The sequence below is a fragment of the Balaenoptera ricei genome, chromosome 7 (assembly GCF_028023285.1).
Source record: "Balaenoptera ricei isolate mBalRic1 chromosome 7, mBalRic1.hap2, whole genome shotgun sequence".
Lineage (NCBI taxonomy): Eukaryota > Metazoa > Chordata > Mammalia > Artiodactyla > Balaenopteridae > Balaenoptera > Balaenoptera ricei.
The window spans coordinates 109,033,092-109,047,057 of NC_082645.1; the positions used below are offsets into that span (position 1 = coordinate 109,033,092).

Genomic DNA, 13,966 nt, shown 5'->3' on the forward strand with positions numbered 1-13,966 from the left:
AATCCTGTTTCTTTTTTAGGACTATTTCTTCAGGTTAATGAATAGGGAAATTGAGATAGAGAATCCAAGTAGGAATATCACTTAGTAGCCAAGACAAAAAGTTAATAAAAGCCTCGTAGATAGTTTGGAAAATAGGAGACAGATGTGAGATCAAAGGAGATGAGGAAGGATTTGTTGACCAGTGTGTACATAGGAAGAATGTAGATGTCAAATTACTTGGGGGTTTCTCTGTGTTCTCTGTGACTGATAGCATGAGGATGCTATTGAAGACAAAGTTTCAACAGAGGGAAGTGGGAGATGATGCTGAGTTAGTTTTGGAACATATTGACCTTGAGTGTCAAAGGGGCATCTATTCATCTTAATAGCATATTTCAAGTTTTTAGAAAGGGTGAAAGCCTTATGTTTAAGACAGAGCTGACACTAAAGCATTTTTATTCCAGTTCTCTGATTTTGCTTGGCAAATTATACCATCTGTCTTCTAGAAGGTAAATGAATAGGTGGTTATGTACTTGGGAGTTTACAGATGCAAGGAAAAATCCTTTTTCTGGATATAAAGTCATACCAGAAATAACTTTGGGTATACTAGTCCTTTTCTGCCAGTATTTTGGATAATACAGACTCTGCAAAATGGGATGCATATCTTGCTAGTTTTGCACACACAACAACAGCAGAAGCTTTCAAAGGTGATGGCAGTATCTAATGTGGCATCATGGATAATGGTCGGGGCTGGGAAAGTCACTAGGTACCCAACTTCTCAAAAGAGAAAATATATTGAAATGGTACTGAAAAGCATGGCATCTGCTGCTTTCTTGAATTGTTTAGTTCTTTCCTGAATTCAGGGCATTGCTTTGTATGTTATCACCACTAGGAAAATATGTTTACCTCCAGCACCCATTTCCAAAGCGCTTTCAGAATATAATTGCTCAAATAATTTTCTGTGAGTAAATTAACATTTTACATTATTTTATTAACTGTACATAATTATACCTGTAGAAAAATTTGACTTTCTGTAGTTCAATGGCTATCTCTAAAAAACTTCCTTTGAATCAATGATCTTGGAGTCTTTGCTGATAATTTTGTGGGATTTTTTTTTTTTTTTTTGGTAGGAATGAAACCAACATTTTTGAGACTTATTGAGCCTCTACTGTGTGCCAGGCTCTTTGCTAGTTGATTTTTTTTATAGAATATAAATATAGAGGATCTAGATCTAATACAATTGGGACTGATTAAACAAAATATTTAAAAATTGGAGCAATATTAAAAAAAGAAACACATAAGCACATATAAAACTCTTTAAAACTGTAAAGTTGTAAATATACACTGTTTACCAAATTTGGCAATAGAGTCTTTTATTTGTGTGTGTTTTCCCTAATTGGATTTCCATATAATCTTTATGCACAAAACATGTCCATTAGTTTTCACTTTTTAATTTGGTTTCAGTTTCCTTAAAGCTGAGCCCCAATTTAAAGACATTTGGAAAAACAAGCAAACAAACAAACATAGTTCAGACTCCTTTTAGATTTAACAGATTTACCGTAATCTCACCACATCCAACCAGACCATATTTTTTTTAGTAAACCTCCTTTTATTGAGTATCTTCCAAACCACTGACATAGTTTTTTCAACAGAGTTTTCAGAGAAATTCTCACTAATTTTTCAAACTCATGTTTCTTTGATTTATATACTATTTGATAATATAATTACAGCAACAAGTGCAATTGACATGAGCAGTTTTGAGAGCAAACTTAACTATCATCAGCATACCATTCAGTCTTCTGAGCGTAAGTGAGTGAGCCTATCAACCATGGGCATTCAGAATGCCATGGCTGTTGATCAAAATGTTTTACAAAGTTAAAGAAGAATTAGATCTAATCCAGGGATTTGTTAAATAAAAATTAGTTTAGAGGTTTCCACTGTGTTATCTCAGGCATCCAGATTGTCTATAAACATATGACAGGTAGCTATTAAAAGGCTCCATTTTGTTTCAACAGTGAAAATAATTATTGGATACTTGAGTCACATAGTGTCCTGCCAGCTTTTCTTTCTAATGATAGTTTGAAAATGCCTAAGTCAAAGAGTTTTTAAAAAGAAAGGCTCTGAAAATATCAAGCAATTTTTCATGGATCATATCTTTCCCTCCCTTCCATTTTCTCTACTTACTTTACACTTGCTGCAAATACTTCATGGTCTGTCCCTCAAGCAGCTCACAGACCAGAAGAGATCAGCTCACAGATGACAACTGTAGAGTGCCATAGAGGAGGTGCTCTGATACGGAGAAGGACAGAGCTCTCTGACAGCCCTGACAGCCAGAGGCCTGGAGATCAACCTTGAAAAAGCCTGGCTGATAATAGAAGCCTTTGTCAAGGAAACCACATCTGAATTAGATCTTTAAACATAATTTAGCCAAAGGAAGAAGCTCAAGCAGACAGAGCAGCATGACTGCTGGCTGAGGTCACAATTTAACCTGTCTGTGTCCTCAAGACTCATTGCCACCCTTTGCATACAGTCAATCTTGAATTTTATCCCTGAATCAACAATCTGGAACAAAGTTAAAGTGGGAACATGTATATTAGGGTAATTTTAAGTTCAAGGAAGGAGAATGTTGCAGATGAGACTTGGTATAGGATCCAAATCTGAAAAGACCACGAGTGTCACATAAAAGTTTGGATTTTTCGTCTGAAGAAACAGAAAAGCTATCAAAGGGTTTTAATTTAGGTAGTGACATGAGCAAATCTGCACTTACAAGGATAAATCTGGCAGCACCGAGGAGAAAGATCCGCTAAGAGGCAATTGCATTAATTTAGTCCTGAAATTACGAGCACCTAAACCCAGGCAGACCAGGGGAGATGGAGAAGAGGGGATTAAGCTGATCCCTGCATTTGGATTACTCATAACAAGGACAAGAATTAACAGTGTGCGAGTATTTTCAGATTTTTCCTTTCTCCTTCATCATAAACTAAGAAAATGACAAGTGAAGGAAAGGAGGAAATTAAATAAAACTTCATCCGTCCTGATGCTTAAGAAACCTGGGAGTTTATTCTTGAATTATGCCCAATCATATATACAGTTCTCCATTCATTTAGTTAATAAATGTTTACTGGGTACCCTCTTTGAGCCAAGTACAGTTCCAGCCACTGGAATTACAAGACGAACAGGTCCAATGAAGTTCTACCCAAATAACTCTAATTTCTCAGTTTCTCTCGATTCCAAATGTCTGCACACATATTCTCTTCTCTCCACTTCTCTCCCTTATCTGATTAAGTCTTACTCATGCTCTGCATGAGCTGAAAAGCCACTTCCTCTCCCATGGGACTTCCCAGACCCTCAGCCATGGTTGGGGCCCCAGGACTTGTGCTTCCATTGTACTTGCCTGGTACTTCCTCTGAGAGAACATCTGATCGCATGGCACGTAAATCATGCTGGTTCAATAGCCTGTGAGGCCCTGAGGACACGGACCCCTCTGCTCTGGTCACTGCCCAGCAAAGAGTAGGCATTCAAATACTTTGTGAATAAATGGTGAGTAAATGAATTAAATGCCTCAACACAGGGAATTGTTTCTTCCTCCATAAAAATGATACTTTTAGAAAGCCAAACTCATCACTATACTTTAAACTGGCATTAAAGTAGCCTTCTACTCAGGAAGTTCAAGGCTGTTATATGGTAACATTCTGTATTTCTAGCTTCTACTTCTAGATTGAGAAATGAGCCACATATGGTTAGCTAAACTCATTTGTGAAAACTTGGCATGTTCTCAAACCATATTCAAAGCTTATGTTAGTTTTGAAGACACAAATAAAAAAATATATTTTCCAGAACCTCCCCTTCTTTGGTTGAATTTTTGGAAAAGATCTCCCACGATGTGAACTTCTGTAAACTACATTCTAAGTTGAATCTGAATATCATTATATGATTTGAATTTTCCATATACTGTCTCTTCTTCAAGCCATGACACTTTAAGGAGTAGAGAAGTATTATTTGTATATACAAATGAGGAATGTTTTAATTTTAGATTCCAAAATACCATAGATAATAACATATGCTAATCTTAAAAGCACTCGACATGTTTCAAGTAAAAAATAAGTCTTTTAAAGATGTGCCATAGAATTTGTTCTGGCTTTAATAAACATTAGATTTCAGTCCCATGTCTTTAGAGACTCAGAAGAGAATAATAGGAACTTTGATAAAGGTTAAAAAAATCTCTCTACTCCCCACTCTAACCTCCTCACTTTATTTTATGACTAAGCATTAAAGCAATGGGCTGCAGTATCAACTTCAAACTCTTGGCAATAAGCACTTATGATAAATAATGACATATTTGTTTTTCAAGCATAAGTCTAGCCATGATTACCTTAAGCCCTAACTTTCATAAAAATCTTGAATTATCATGGAGTTTTGACAGAAAAAAACCAGAAAGTCCATTCAAAAATTTGCCCAACTCTATATTATACCCACAATTATGACAGAAAAGATAAATTATTTATTTTTGTTACTTTTCCTTCATTTTCAAGCAAGATCTTTTTTCTCCCCTAATTTGGATTTGGAAGTGTATTGCCTGACAATTATTGTCAAAGCCCTCTTACAGAAATAAGCAAAATGCCCTTATACTGTTAAAGTACTTTTTCTTTTATGGTGCCATAGGTTGGAAATTTATCATTAAAATGCCCTCCTTATAACTGGATACAGTAAGGTAAAAACTGATACAGAGTTGCCTGGCAAACCAGGAAGTTAGGGAAGGCGCCTTAATATTTGTCTAGCCTCAACTTGTATTGGACACCTTCCTAGGTGTCCTTGACATTTTTAAATCTTATTTTAATTTCTTACAACAACTCTGGAAAGTATTTCCCTCATATAAAGATAAAGGTAATGGAAGCTCAGAAAGTATGTGCCTCCTACCTAAAATCAGGTAGCTACTCAATGGTTGATTACATATTTAATATTCTTTCTGAGACACCAAATTTTGGGCAGAGTTGAAGTATCTTAGCAAAGAGAAATAATATAGTGCTTAAGTATATCAATTTTAAATATAACATCTGGAGTTAGAAACTGAATCCCTTCTCTTCGGGACAAGTTTCTTTTTTCCCATTGTTTTGTTTTATTTAGTTTTGTTTTGCTATTATAGTTCACCACAGCAGGTAATAAAAAGGTGTGTAAAGATCCCGTTTTTAACACTTGACCTTAAGATCCAAGAAGCATCAATAAATAGCCAGACACCGGAAATTGATGTCTGGAAAAGCATGAGGAAGAGTTAAGATATTAGGAGCACAAAAGTAGAAAATAGATATCATGGAGGATATGAAGTGGTGAAAATGAATGTTTGTGCCTAAGGCAAGAAATCCACAGGTTATGGCTTTGAATAAGCAAGTGGGGCTCAGGGAAGACATTGAGGGTAATGGTGAGTGAACAATTTGGACGAAAATATGAACACAGTTTAATGTTACTGGAGCCAAGTTTCCACATCAAAGTGTACTGCATGATCAAAAATATATATATGGGGCAAACCTATTCAGCACTTAATTTTTTCCACTTATACTGTTAAAAAGGAAGGATATTTTCCAGCAATAAATAAGAATGATGCATTCATTTCCTGCCCTGTGTCATTCCTAGTCCTTTCCTGATATCAACTGCATTTTCTGACACGTTAGCCAATAATATTTATTTAGTAATTGCTGCATTGTACTGGCTCATTTAGGACTGTATTCCAATGTAAGTGCCAGAAAACCCAACTAAATTGGGCTTCAACAAAATGGAATTTGGTATTTGACAAAACTGAAGGGCCCTAGGATTTACCTAGCTGCAGGCACATCTAGATCCAGGTCTACGATGCCACAGACCTGGTTCCACTAGTCTCTCTTTGTAGTGGCAAGAGGGCTGAGACACTTTGAGATGCTACCCAGTGCCCAGGTTTACTCTGATTCACCAGTTTGCCAGTTGCTACAATAGTCATGGTGGCCAGGCGGATCTAGTGATTGATTGGCTGAGTCTGTGTAACATGTTAGACTGAGAGGAAGAAGACTGATCTCCACGTAGGATTTATCATTGCCAGAATTAGGGAGAATGAATTCCTTGGAAGCACAAATGACAAGTGTCCATGAAATTCTCTAAGCCCTCTATCATCTATCTATCTATCTATCAACTATCTATCTATCTATCTATCTATCTATCTATCTATCTATCTATCTATCTATCTATGTACCTATCTATCTATGTGTGTATGTATGTATGTATCTATGTATCTATATATGTGTGTATGTATGTATGTATCTATCTATCTATGTATCTATGTATCTATCTATCTAATCTATCTCCAAAGTGGATTTACTTCCTTTCTTCATTTTTTTCCTTCATAAAACAAGTATGTTTGAGCACCTATAATGTGACAGTGTTTATAACAGTGAGCGAGAACACAGGACTCTTGCCTGCATGAAGCTCAAGGTGAGTGGATGTGAAGTGCCACTTGTACTCATCAAGGCCTAATGGGGCTGGGATGATGAATTGTATGACAATTTCCATCTGTCAAAAATCACGGAGGATGTAATGAATCACACGTCTCTCTTAACAGTCAGACTATGGGTTGAGGCATATTGCCTGTCAAAATAGGAAAAAGTATAACATACCAATCTTTTGGCTCTTTCTATGTATAATTTTTCATAAGCACAGATTGTTTTACCTGGAAATGATACCTAGAAGAGGCCAGTGTTGAGGGGGGAAAGGGCAAGTTCTAGAGCGGGGGTCCCCCTGGTGAGTGGGCTAGCGGGAATCACAGGGCAGCATAGGGTCATCAGTGTTAGGTCTTGTGTATCTGCAGAGAAGGCAAGAGGAAGACAGCATCAAATATAAACTTTTTTAAGTAGTAATTTTAATGAATAAAATCTCAATATTGATTTCCTTCTGCTCATTCATTATAAAAATGCCTAACATGAAAGATTTGAATATTTAGCAGATGACAGTGGTAAACTTGCCCACAGGTAAATTTTACTATCTCCTTTAGAGATATAGTCTCCACCTCCCTTTCAGATTTACCCCATTGACTTTATGATTGAATAATCCCTTTCCCTAATATCAGATAAAGACATCTTCTTGAAAAATCAACAGAAAAAATTCCAGGGGGTTCAGAACTTTGCAAAGGTAAAAATATACTGGAGTATGCATCAGTGTTAGAGATGGATATTTGAGCTTAGCTTCATAGAACTGTTACAAAAAAAAAAAAAAAAAAAATTCCAAGCAAGAAGCAAACTCCTAGGTAATACCTCTGTTTGTATCCCAACTTCCTAGATATCCTTGAAAGAGGGTATACATATGAACCGGGATTCTGGTTTTTTTTTTTTTTCCAGTGGTTCCCAGGAATACTCTACCATGAGATATTGACATATTTGCTTCAAAATGACACAGAGAAGCAGTGCCTCTGTCACTTTTAGAGTTGACATCTCACCTTAGCAGCTCACCCTTCTCAGGGGTTGTGTTTTCATCTCTGAAAGGAAGCATTTCTCAGAAGGTGACATAAAACATTAATGTTGATGGATTTTCAAGAAGACAGCAAGACAAGTAACAATCTCTATTGAATAGCATTGTCGAAGCAGCTCTGAAGTTCTTGTTTTGTACCTTTCTTTGTCAGTCCCGATCAACAGGTACTTTAAAAAAAATCAAAGCAAGTACTGAAGAAAGTTAAGGACATGGAGACTATGTTTGCCTAGATTATCTTGAGTTAAATGTCAGATTTTGTTTTGACTTTGTGCACAGTTTTTTGAGGTTACATGGTACCACGTACCACTTTTTTTAGAGATATGGCCTTACATTGCACATTATGATCCCATAAACAAAATTCAGGAGGACAGGATTTAAAAGTAGGAATTGTAAAGCTAAAATTATTGACTGCATATGATATGTCAGATTCCATGCTAAATGCTTCATATGTAGCATTTCAGGTAAACTTGATAACAATTCCATGAGGCTAATACTACTATTTATCTCTTAAGGAAATGGTCTTTGGGATCAGCAACTAAAGTAGAGGTGCTAAATGGTGGAACTGAGGATAGAAACCACAACTCAGTGATTCCAGAGCACAAATGTCCAGGTCTGTTCATAAGCCAGTAACTTTTTTGGAGAAGTTTACAAATATTTTATCAATTACTTCTAGGGAAACAACTTGCTTTGATTTAAGTAGTACTTTATTTTTTTTAATTTTATAATAGACAAACAAACCAACAGACAACTACGTCTTGCAACATTACCTTCATTGTGTGAGAAAAAGTGTACTTCTTTAAATTCAGGGTTATGAAACTTATTTTTATTTTTATAACATGAGATGTGTCAGGCTTAATCTATCTTGAGCACTAGAGTCTTACTGCAAAAAGACTGCTTTCTTCAGCCCACGTAACTTTCACTTCAAGCCAAGTATTCCTATAGTGGAGTTAGTTCCTACTTTCCCAACCAGCATTTAAATACTCAGTCTGAAGCAAGAGACTGCCCTATTTTCACAGGCATTTCTTATTTCTGGGGTCTCACTTTTGTTATTAGGCTTTCTCTTTCTTGCTTCTTTGGTTTCTGAATGTCATAGATTGTATGATCGTTCCCAAGTATGTTTGTTCATGACCTCCAGAAAGCAGATACCAAGATAGATGAAATTTAGAGGGAGAGATTTATTGAGGAGAATGCCTGGGATAAGGAGGGAGCAGGAATAGGCAGAAAAAGCCTCAGACCACAATGTAGCATGACACCTGTGAAAGGAGAAGGGGAAGGAAAAATAATTGGATAGGAAGAGCTTCAGACCATGGTGTAGCTATGGGGAAGTCTCAGCCAACCCAACAGGGAAACTCAGACACAAGGACTCCCATGCTGGGCAGAAATAGCCAGGTCCCATACCTCATATGCTCAGCTGTTAGCTAGGAGCTTTCCATGGGCAGAGTGGCCTTGACCTAAATGCTGCATCCGATTTGAAGACTCTATGGCTGGGGGCTGTCAGCTAAGTGCTGTCCTTAGAGAAGTTTCATGGCTGCCACAATTCACCCCTTATGCTCAGCAGATGCTCTTCTGCAGGTTTGGGGACCAGCTCTTTCATGGATCCTGTTGGATGCTTCATGAGGGAAAACTTACAAGGGGACAGTTGGTGTGAGAAACTATAGCTCCTTTCACTGCACTTCATATGGGGCTTGCAACTGATATGCATTATCTCCCTCCTCCCACACTTATTCTAAATCCACCTCACTCTCACTCTCAACTAACATCTCTGCTGGTCTCAGTGTCTTGCCCGGTGGTGAGACTAATTTAACGAGAGGTTGGGACATCTGGTCAACAAAACCTTCTCGGGCCAGGTTGCTGCAGGTGACCTTTCAAACTCACAGCTGGGCAAGGGAGTAACCAGAGGGGTCCCATACATTTTTCTCTCTGAACCATCTTGTAACAGCAGCTCCGCCTCTTCCTACTGATCAGGGTCCGTGATCTCTTCCACAATGGAGACCTGTCTTCTTGTCTGCTCGCCACTATACAAAGGGAGCTCCAATTACTTAGGAGGCAGCTATAGCCTTGTTGTTCAATGGGACCCTTACTGTATCTTCGAGAAAGAGTGTGTTCGCTTTGGAGACCAAGACTTCTAACTAGGTAGAGACCAGAATTATGGGGGCAAGAAGCACAAAACCCCTCAATGGGTCACTAGTTGTCAGCTAACTTCATTCCTAATGTCAAGTTCCCTCTTGAAGGGAGATCTCAGAGGCATATGCTACAAGTGCTGTACCTGTATTTGGTCCCCTACCTGGAAGAGGACTATGCATCCCCACATATTGTCATGTAACTTGCAGTGATTTCCTGTTGGAAGAGAATCTATCCCCACTCCATTGACATCAAACTTGGCCATAAGACTGGTTTTAGCCAATGGAATGTGAGTTCAAGATCACATGCCCCATCTGAGCAGAAGCTTTAAGAGACACTGTGTGGTTCTGTGAGTGCTTTTCTCTCTCTGCCATGAGAACATATCTCAGTAGGGGCTAGATCCGAGAATGAAAAAGACATGTGGAATACAGCCACAGCTGATGCACAGCTGACCCAATGAATACAAGCAAGAAGTAAACCTGTGTTGTTAAAAATAACTAAGAATAGGGGATTATTTGTTACTTCAGGATAACCTAACAAGATCTGACTAATACATTGTACCTTGTCTTATCTGTGATATTTTGCCTGGTCTCTGGTAAGTCTCCTTTGTCCCACTTTCTGATAACTCTGTTTCCCTGGCTGTTTCTAACTAACAGATGTCTGCTCATTAATGTCTCTAACTATTGTTCTTAATGTTTCTGGGGGTTTCTGGATTGACTACATCAAAAACATCTGGATATAGTTTTTAAGAAACTCATTGGCTACAGAGTATGGCTAACTGGCTACAGAGATTCTGATTCAACAAATATGATTAGGTATTTGTCCTTAGTATGAGTCTAGGAATTTTAAAAAAACTCCTCATGGTGCTATCCTAAATTCAGGAATTAGTTGTATGCTATGTTTCATAATCTTCAATTTCCTTTTGATTAATCATCTTTACTGGTCTCTTGAACCTAGGTGTACCATAACCTTTATTGCTTACCCTTAGCCTTGGATGATGGCCTTTCTATCCAACTTACCTTAGCCCCACATTTTCATCCTGCATTCACAGCCTGGTCAAATTGAATTTGTACCTGAGACCTGCCATTGTTTAAAGCATACACTGAATTTCTCTTTGGAAAAAGTGTTTCTGTGTGTGTGTGTGTGTGTGTGTGTGTGTGTGTCTATGTGTGTATACATTACATATATGAACAAAAGGATAGAGAGTTACAGGAAATTGTTTTATGCTGAAAAAATGTAATTTTGAAGCAACAGAGCTAATTATCTGTCTGGGAAAATGTGCAGGCTCTATTTAGGTCAAAAGTAACAGAGAAATTGCTGATACAAATATTCCTCATAACTCTCATAAATGCCTATGTGCATTAATACATGCATAAATCCCCTCACGTGGATATATTACTGGGAATGACTGTCTAAATAATCCTCAAATCACCTTTTATTCAGTGATATGGCAGCAGAAATAAGGAAAAGACATGCAAAATGATTGAGGCAAAGTTAGATGAGATCAAATATTTCATCTTCTATGAGAAAGATTAAGGTCACAATCATCACAAATCAATGACAAATCTTCACATTCCATCATACCCTGATCTCACCTCCACCACACCATTCTGCCTTAAATTCTTACTGATTTTTCACAAACCATTCCATCTGAATTTATTCTAGTTTAATTTTTGGCTGATGTTCTTGAAGAAAGCATAGAACGTGAAATGCGTGAAAACACTACATGGATCTAGGATACTGACCACTACAATGTGAAAACTTCCACTTAGACATTTCCTTGATTTCATTCATGCTTCTAGATATCCACTGCTCTGGTTAGTGCACGGATATTTCTTCATTTTGCTTTGCAAAGATAGTATATCTAGTATCTGAATATCGACTCATAATACTCAGGAAAAAAATGAAATAAATATAAAAAAAATTTGTGGTTGAATAGCAAGTTGTGATCAGAATTAAATACCAGAATCAGAGTCACATATTCTTGTTGAATCCTTTCTGGCTCTATTCACAAGGGTCATATAATTGTCATAACTCCTTCAGCGAAGGGGGAAAAACAAATATTTACCATGATATTTCCCAGTGGAATGTAAAATGTATGACAAACATTAGAGTCATGAAAGATACAATAAAGAGCCAGCTAAAATTACGATTAAAGAAAGGCCCAAATAAATTTATATCTGGAAAGGTAGACTCAACAGGCTTCCAAAATTCATATATTCAAAGATACTTTTTTACTTCATACATGTCTAAGAAAATCAACCAAATATTTCTAACAATTCTTCTTTTTGTTTTCTTTATTGATGAATGAGCAAAAATGGGGATGACTCTAGAAAAACCTCTCTTAAAAATTCATATTGACATTCATGTCCTTTTTCTTCATAGGGTCACCATTACTTAATAGAATAGAAAGGCACCCAACAGTCATTTCCTATATGATTAACTGAGCTTCAAACTGAGAGAGTTTTCTTATATATTTTAAAATTTCTGTTCGAACTTTCCAATGTAAAACTTAAAAACCTTACATTTGGAAACTTTGCATACTCTGAATAGAACTATCCTAGGATCAGATGAGATTTTAACTCTTGATACACCTCTTTATTAGATGCTATTTTATTCTGTGAGACTAATTTATTAGTAGAACTAAGTTACTAGTGTAACCAAAGGATTCTGGAAACCTGAGAGAGATTAACAATTATTCTATTGATTTAAGCAAGTATTTTCCCCTTCCTTCCTTCCTTCCTTCTTTCCTCCCTCCCTCCCTCCCTCCTTCCCTTCCTTCCTTTACCTCCTCTTCACTTCCTATCTCTCTCTCCCCCCTTGTACTGGTAACAGAACACCTTTTGTTGTTGTTGTTGTTTTGTTTTTCCCTCTATATTAACTAGGTAAAAGTAGAGATGATCTTGATGAAGTGGAGAAGAGTTTCAAATGCTGCCCCTTTGACCTCAGTCATGTGTCAAAAGTCTATGACATATATACACTACTATATATAAAATAGATAACTAATAAGAACCTACTGCATAGCACAGGGAACTCTACTTAATACTCTGTAATGGCTTATATGGGAAATGAATCTAAAAAAGCATGGATATATGTACATGGATAACTGATTCACTTTGCTGTACACCTGAAACTAACACAACATTGGAGATCAACTATACTCCAATAAAAATTAAAAAAAAAAAAAAAAAGGCAGTCTACAAGTCATTGTCACCAGGAATTCTTGTTTCCTTTTTAAGCCACAGACAAGATTTACCTGAAAGTAGAGACAAGCAATTGAAGATGAAATGTGCTATGTGGTAACTTTTTTTTTTTCTTTAGAATACTATTTTGAGAGTATGTGGATACCAGGATACCAGAATTTCTGATTATGATCAAATTTTATTTGCTTTACTGTCATATTGAATGCAAAAGCATAGAATATTTTCATGTTATTGGAAACGCTTCTTCACCAGTGTCAAGTTAAAATGTGAACTATCAACAGTTATAGATATGCTTGTGCCCATGATCTTGCACATCCTGGCTCACTTGGCGCGGGTTTCGTCTTTCTTTTACAGCATAGGTGGAGAAGTAGGGCGAGGCCACGAAGGAACTTACGTGGGCAAACACTTCCGCATGGGATTCATGACGATGCCCGCTCCTCAGGACAGGCTGCCCCATCCTTGCTCCAGTGGCTTCTCTGTGAGGTCGCAGTCGCTGCACTCGGTCGGGGGCACAGACGATGACAGCAGCTGTAGCTCCCGGAGACAACCACCCCCGAAGCCCAAGCGGGACCCCAGCACCAAGCTGAGCACGTCGTCCGAGACGGTCAACAGCACGGCGGCCAGTAAGAGCGGGAAAGGCCCCGAGCGGAACGAAGGTAAAACCCGCCAGGCCCACTTCACTTAGAAAGAGACTTCAGGCCACGTGTCAGGGTCCGCATACTAACCAGCATCTGCCTTCCTCCCTGGGTCGCATAGCCCTGTCTCCCTCCCCCTGAGTCTTAGAAAAGAGGAATCCAGGGGGGATGGCTATTTATCTGGGTGTTGTCAAATGACACCCAGAAAAATGTATTTAATTTATATCATCGGAAAGGGAAAGCAGTATATGAGTTTTCTAGCCCCCTTAAAGCTTTGAATCATTAGAAAATTATTTTGCCTAGCAATATGTCTAAAATTTATATTTTCTTGCTTTTATTAGTATTATTTGTATGATTATAGAAGTGTCATGTGATCATTAGGGAGCTTTGTAATGCAGGAAAATATAAAGAAGAAAAATTGTAATCATCTTTAGAAATGATCATTTTTTTTAACATTTTGCTGTACTTCCTTCCAGTGAATATGAATTTATGCATGCATGTGTGTACGTTTGTAGTATACACACACGTGTGCACGTATACATATTA

At 37.5% G+C, this 13,966-nt stretch overlaps 1 protein-coding gene across 1 annotated transcript in view; it reads left to right on the top strand.

Moving 5' to 3' along the window:
• NYAP2 (neuronal tyrosine-phosphorylated phosphoinositide-3-kinase adaptor 2) overlaps window positions 1-13,966 on the top strand; it is a 244,088-nt gene that overhangs the window by 83,480 nt on the left and 146,642 nt on the right. The window contains exon 2 of the mRNA XM_059927443.1: window positions 13,140-13,441. Coding sequence (XP_059783426.1) covers window positions 13,140-13,441 — 302 coding nt within the window. The remainder of the gene's footprint in view (window positions 1-13,139; window positions 13,442-13,966) is intronic.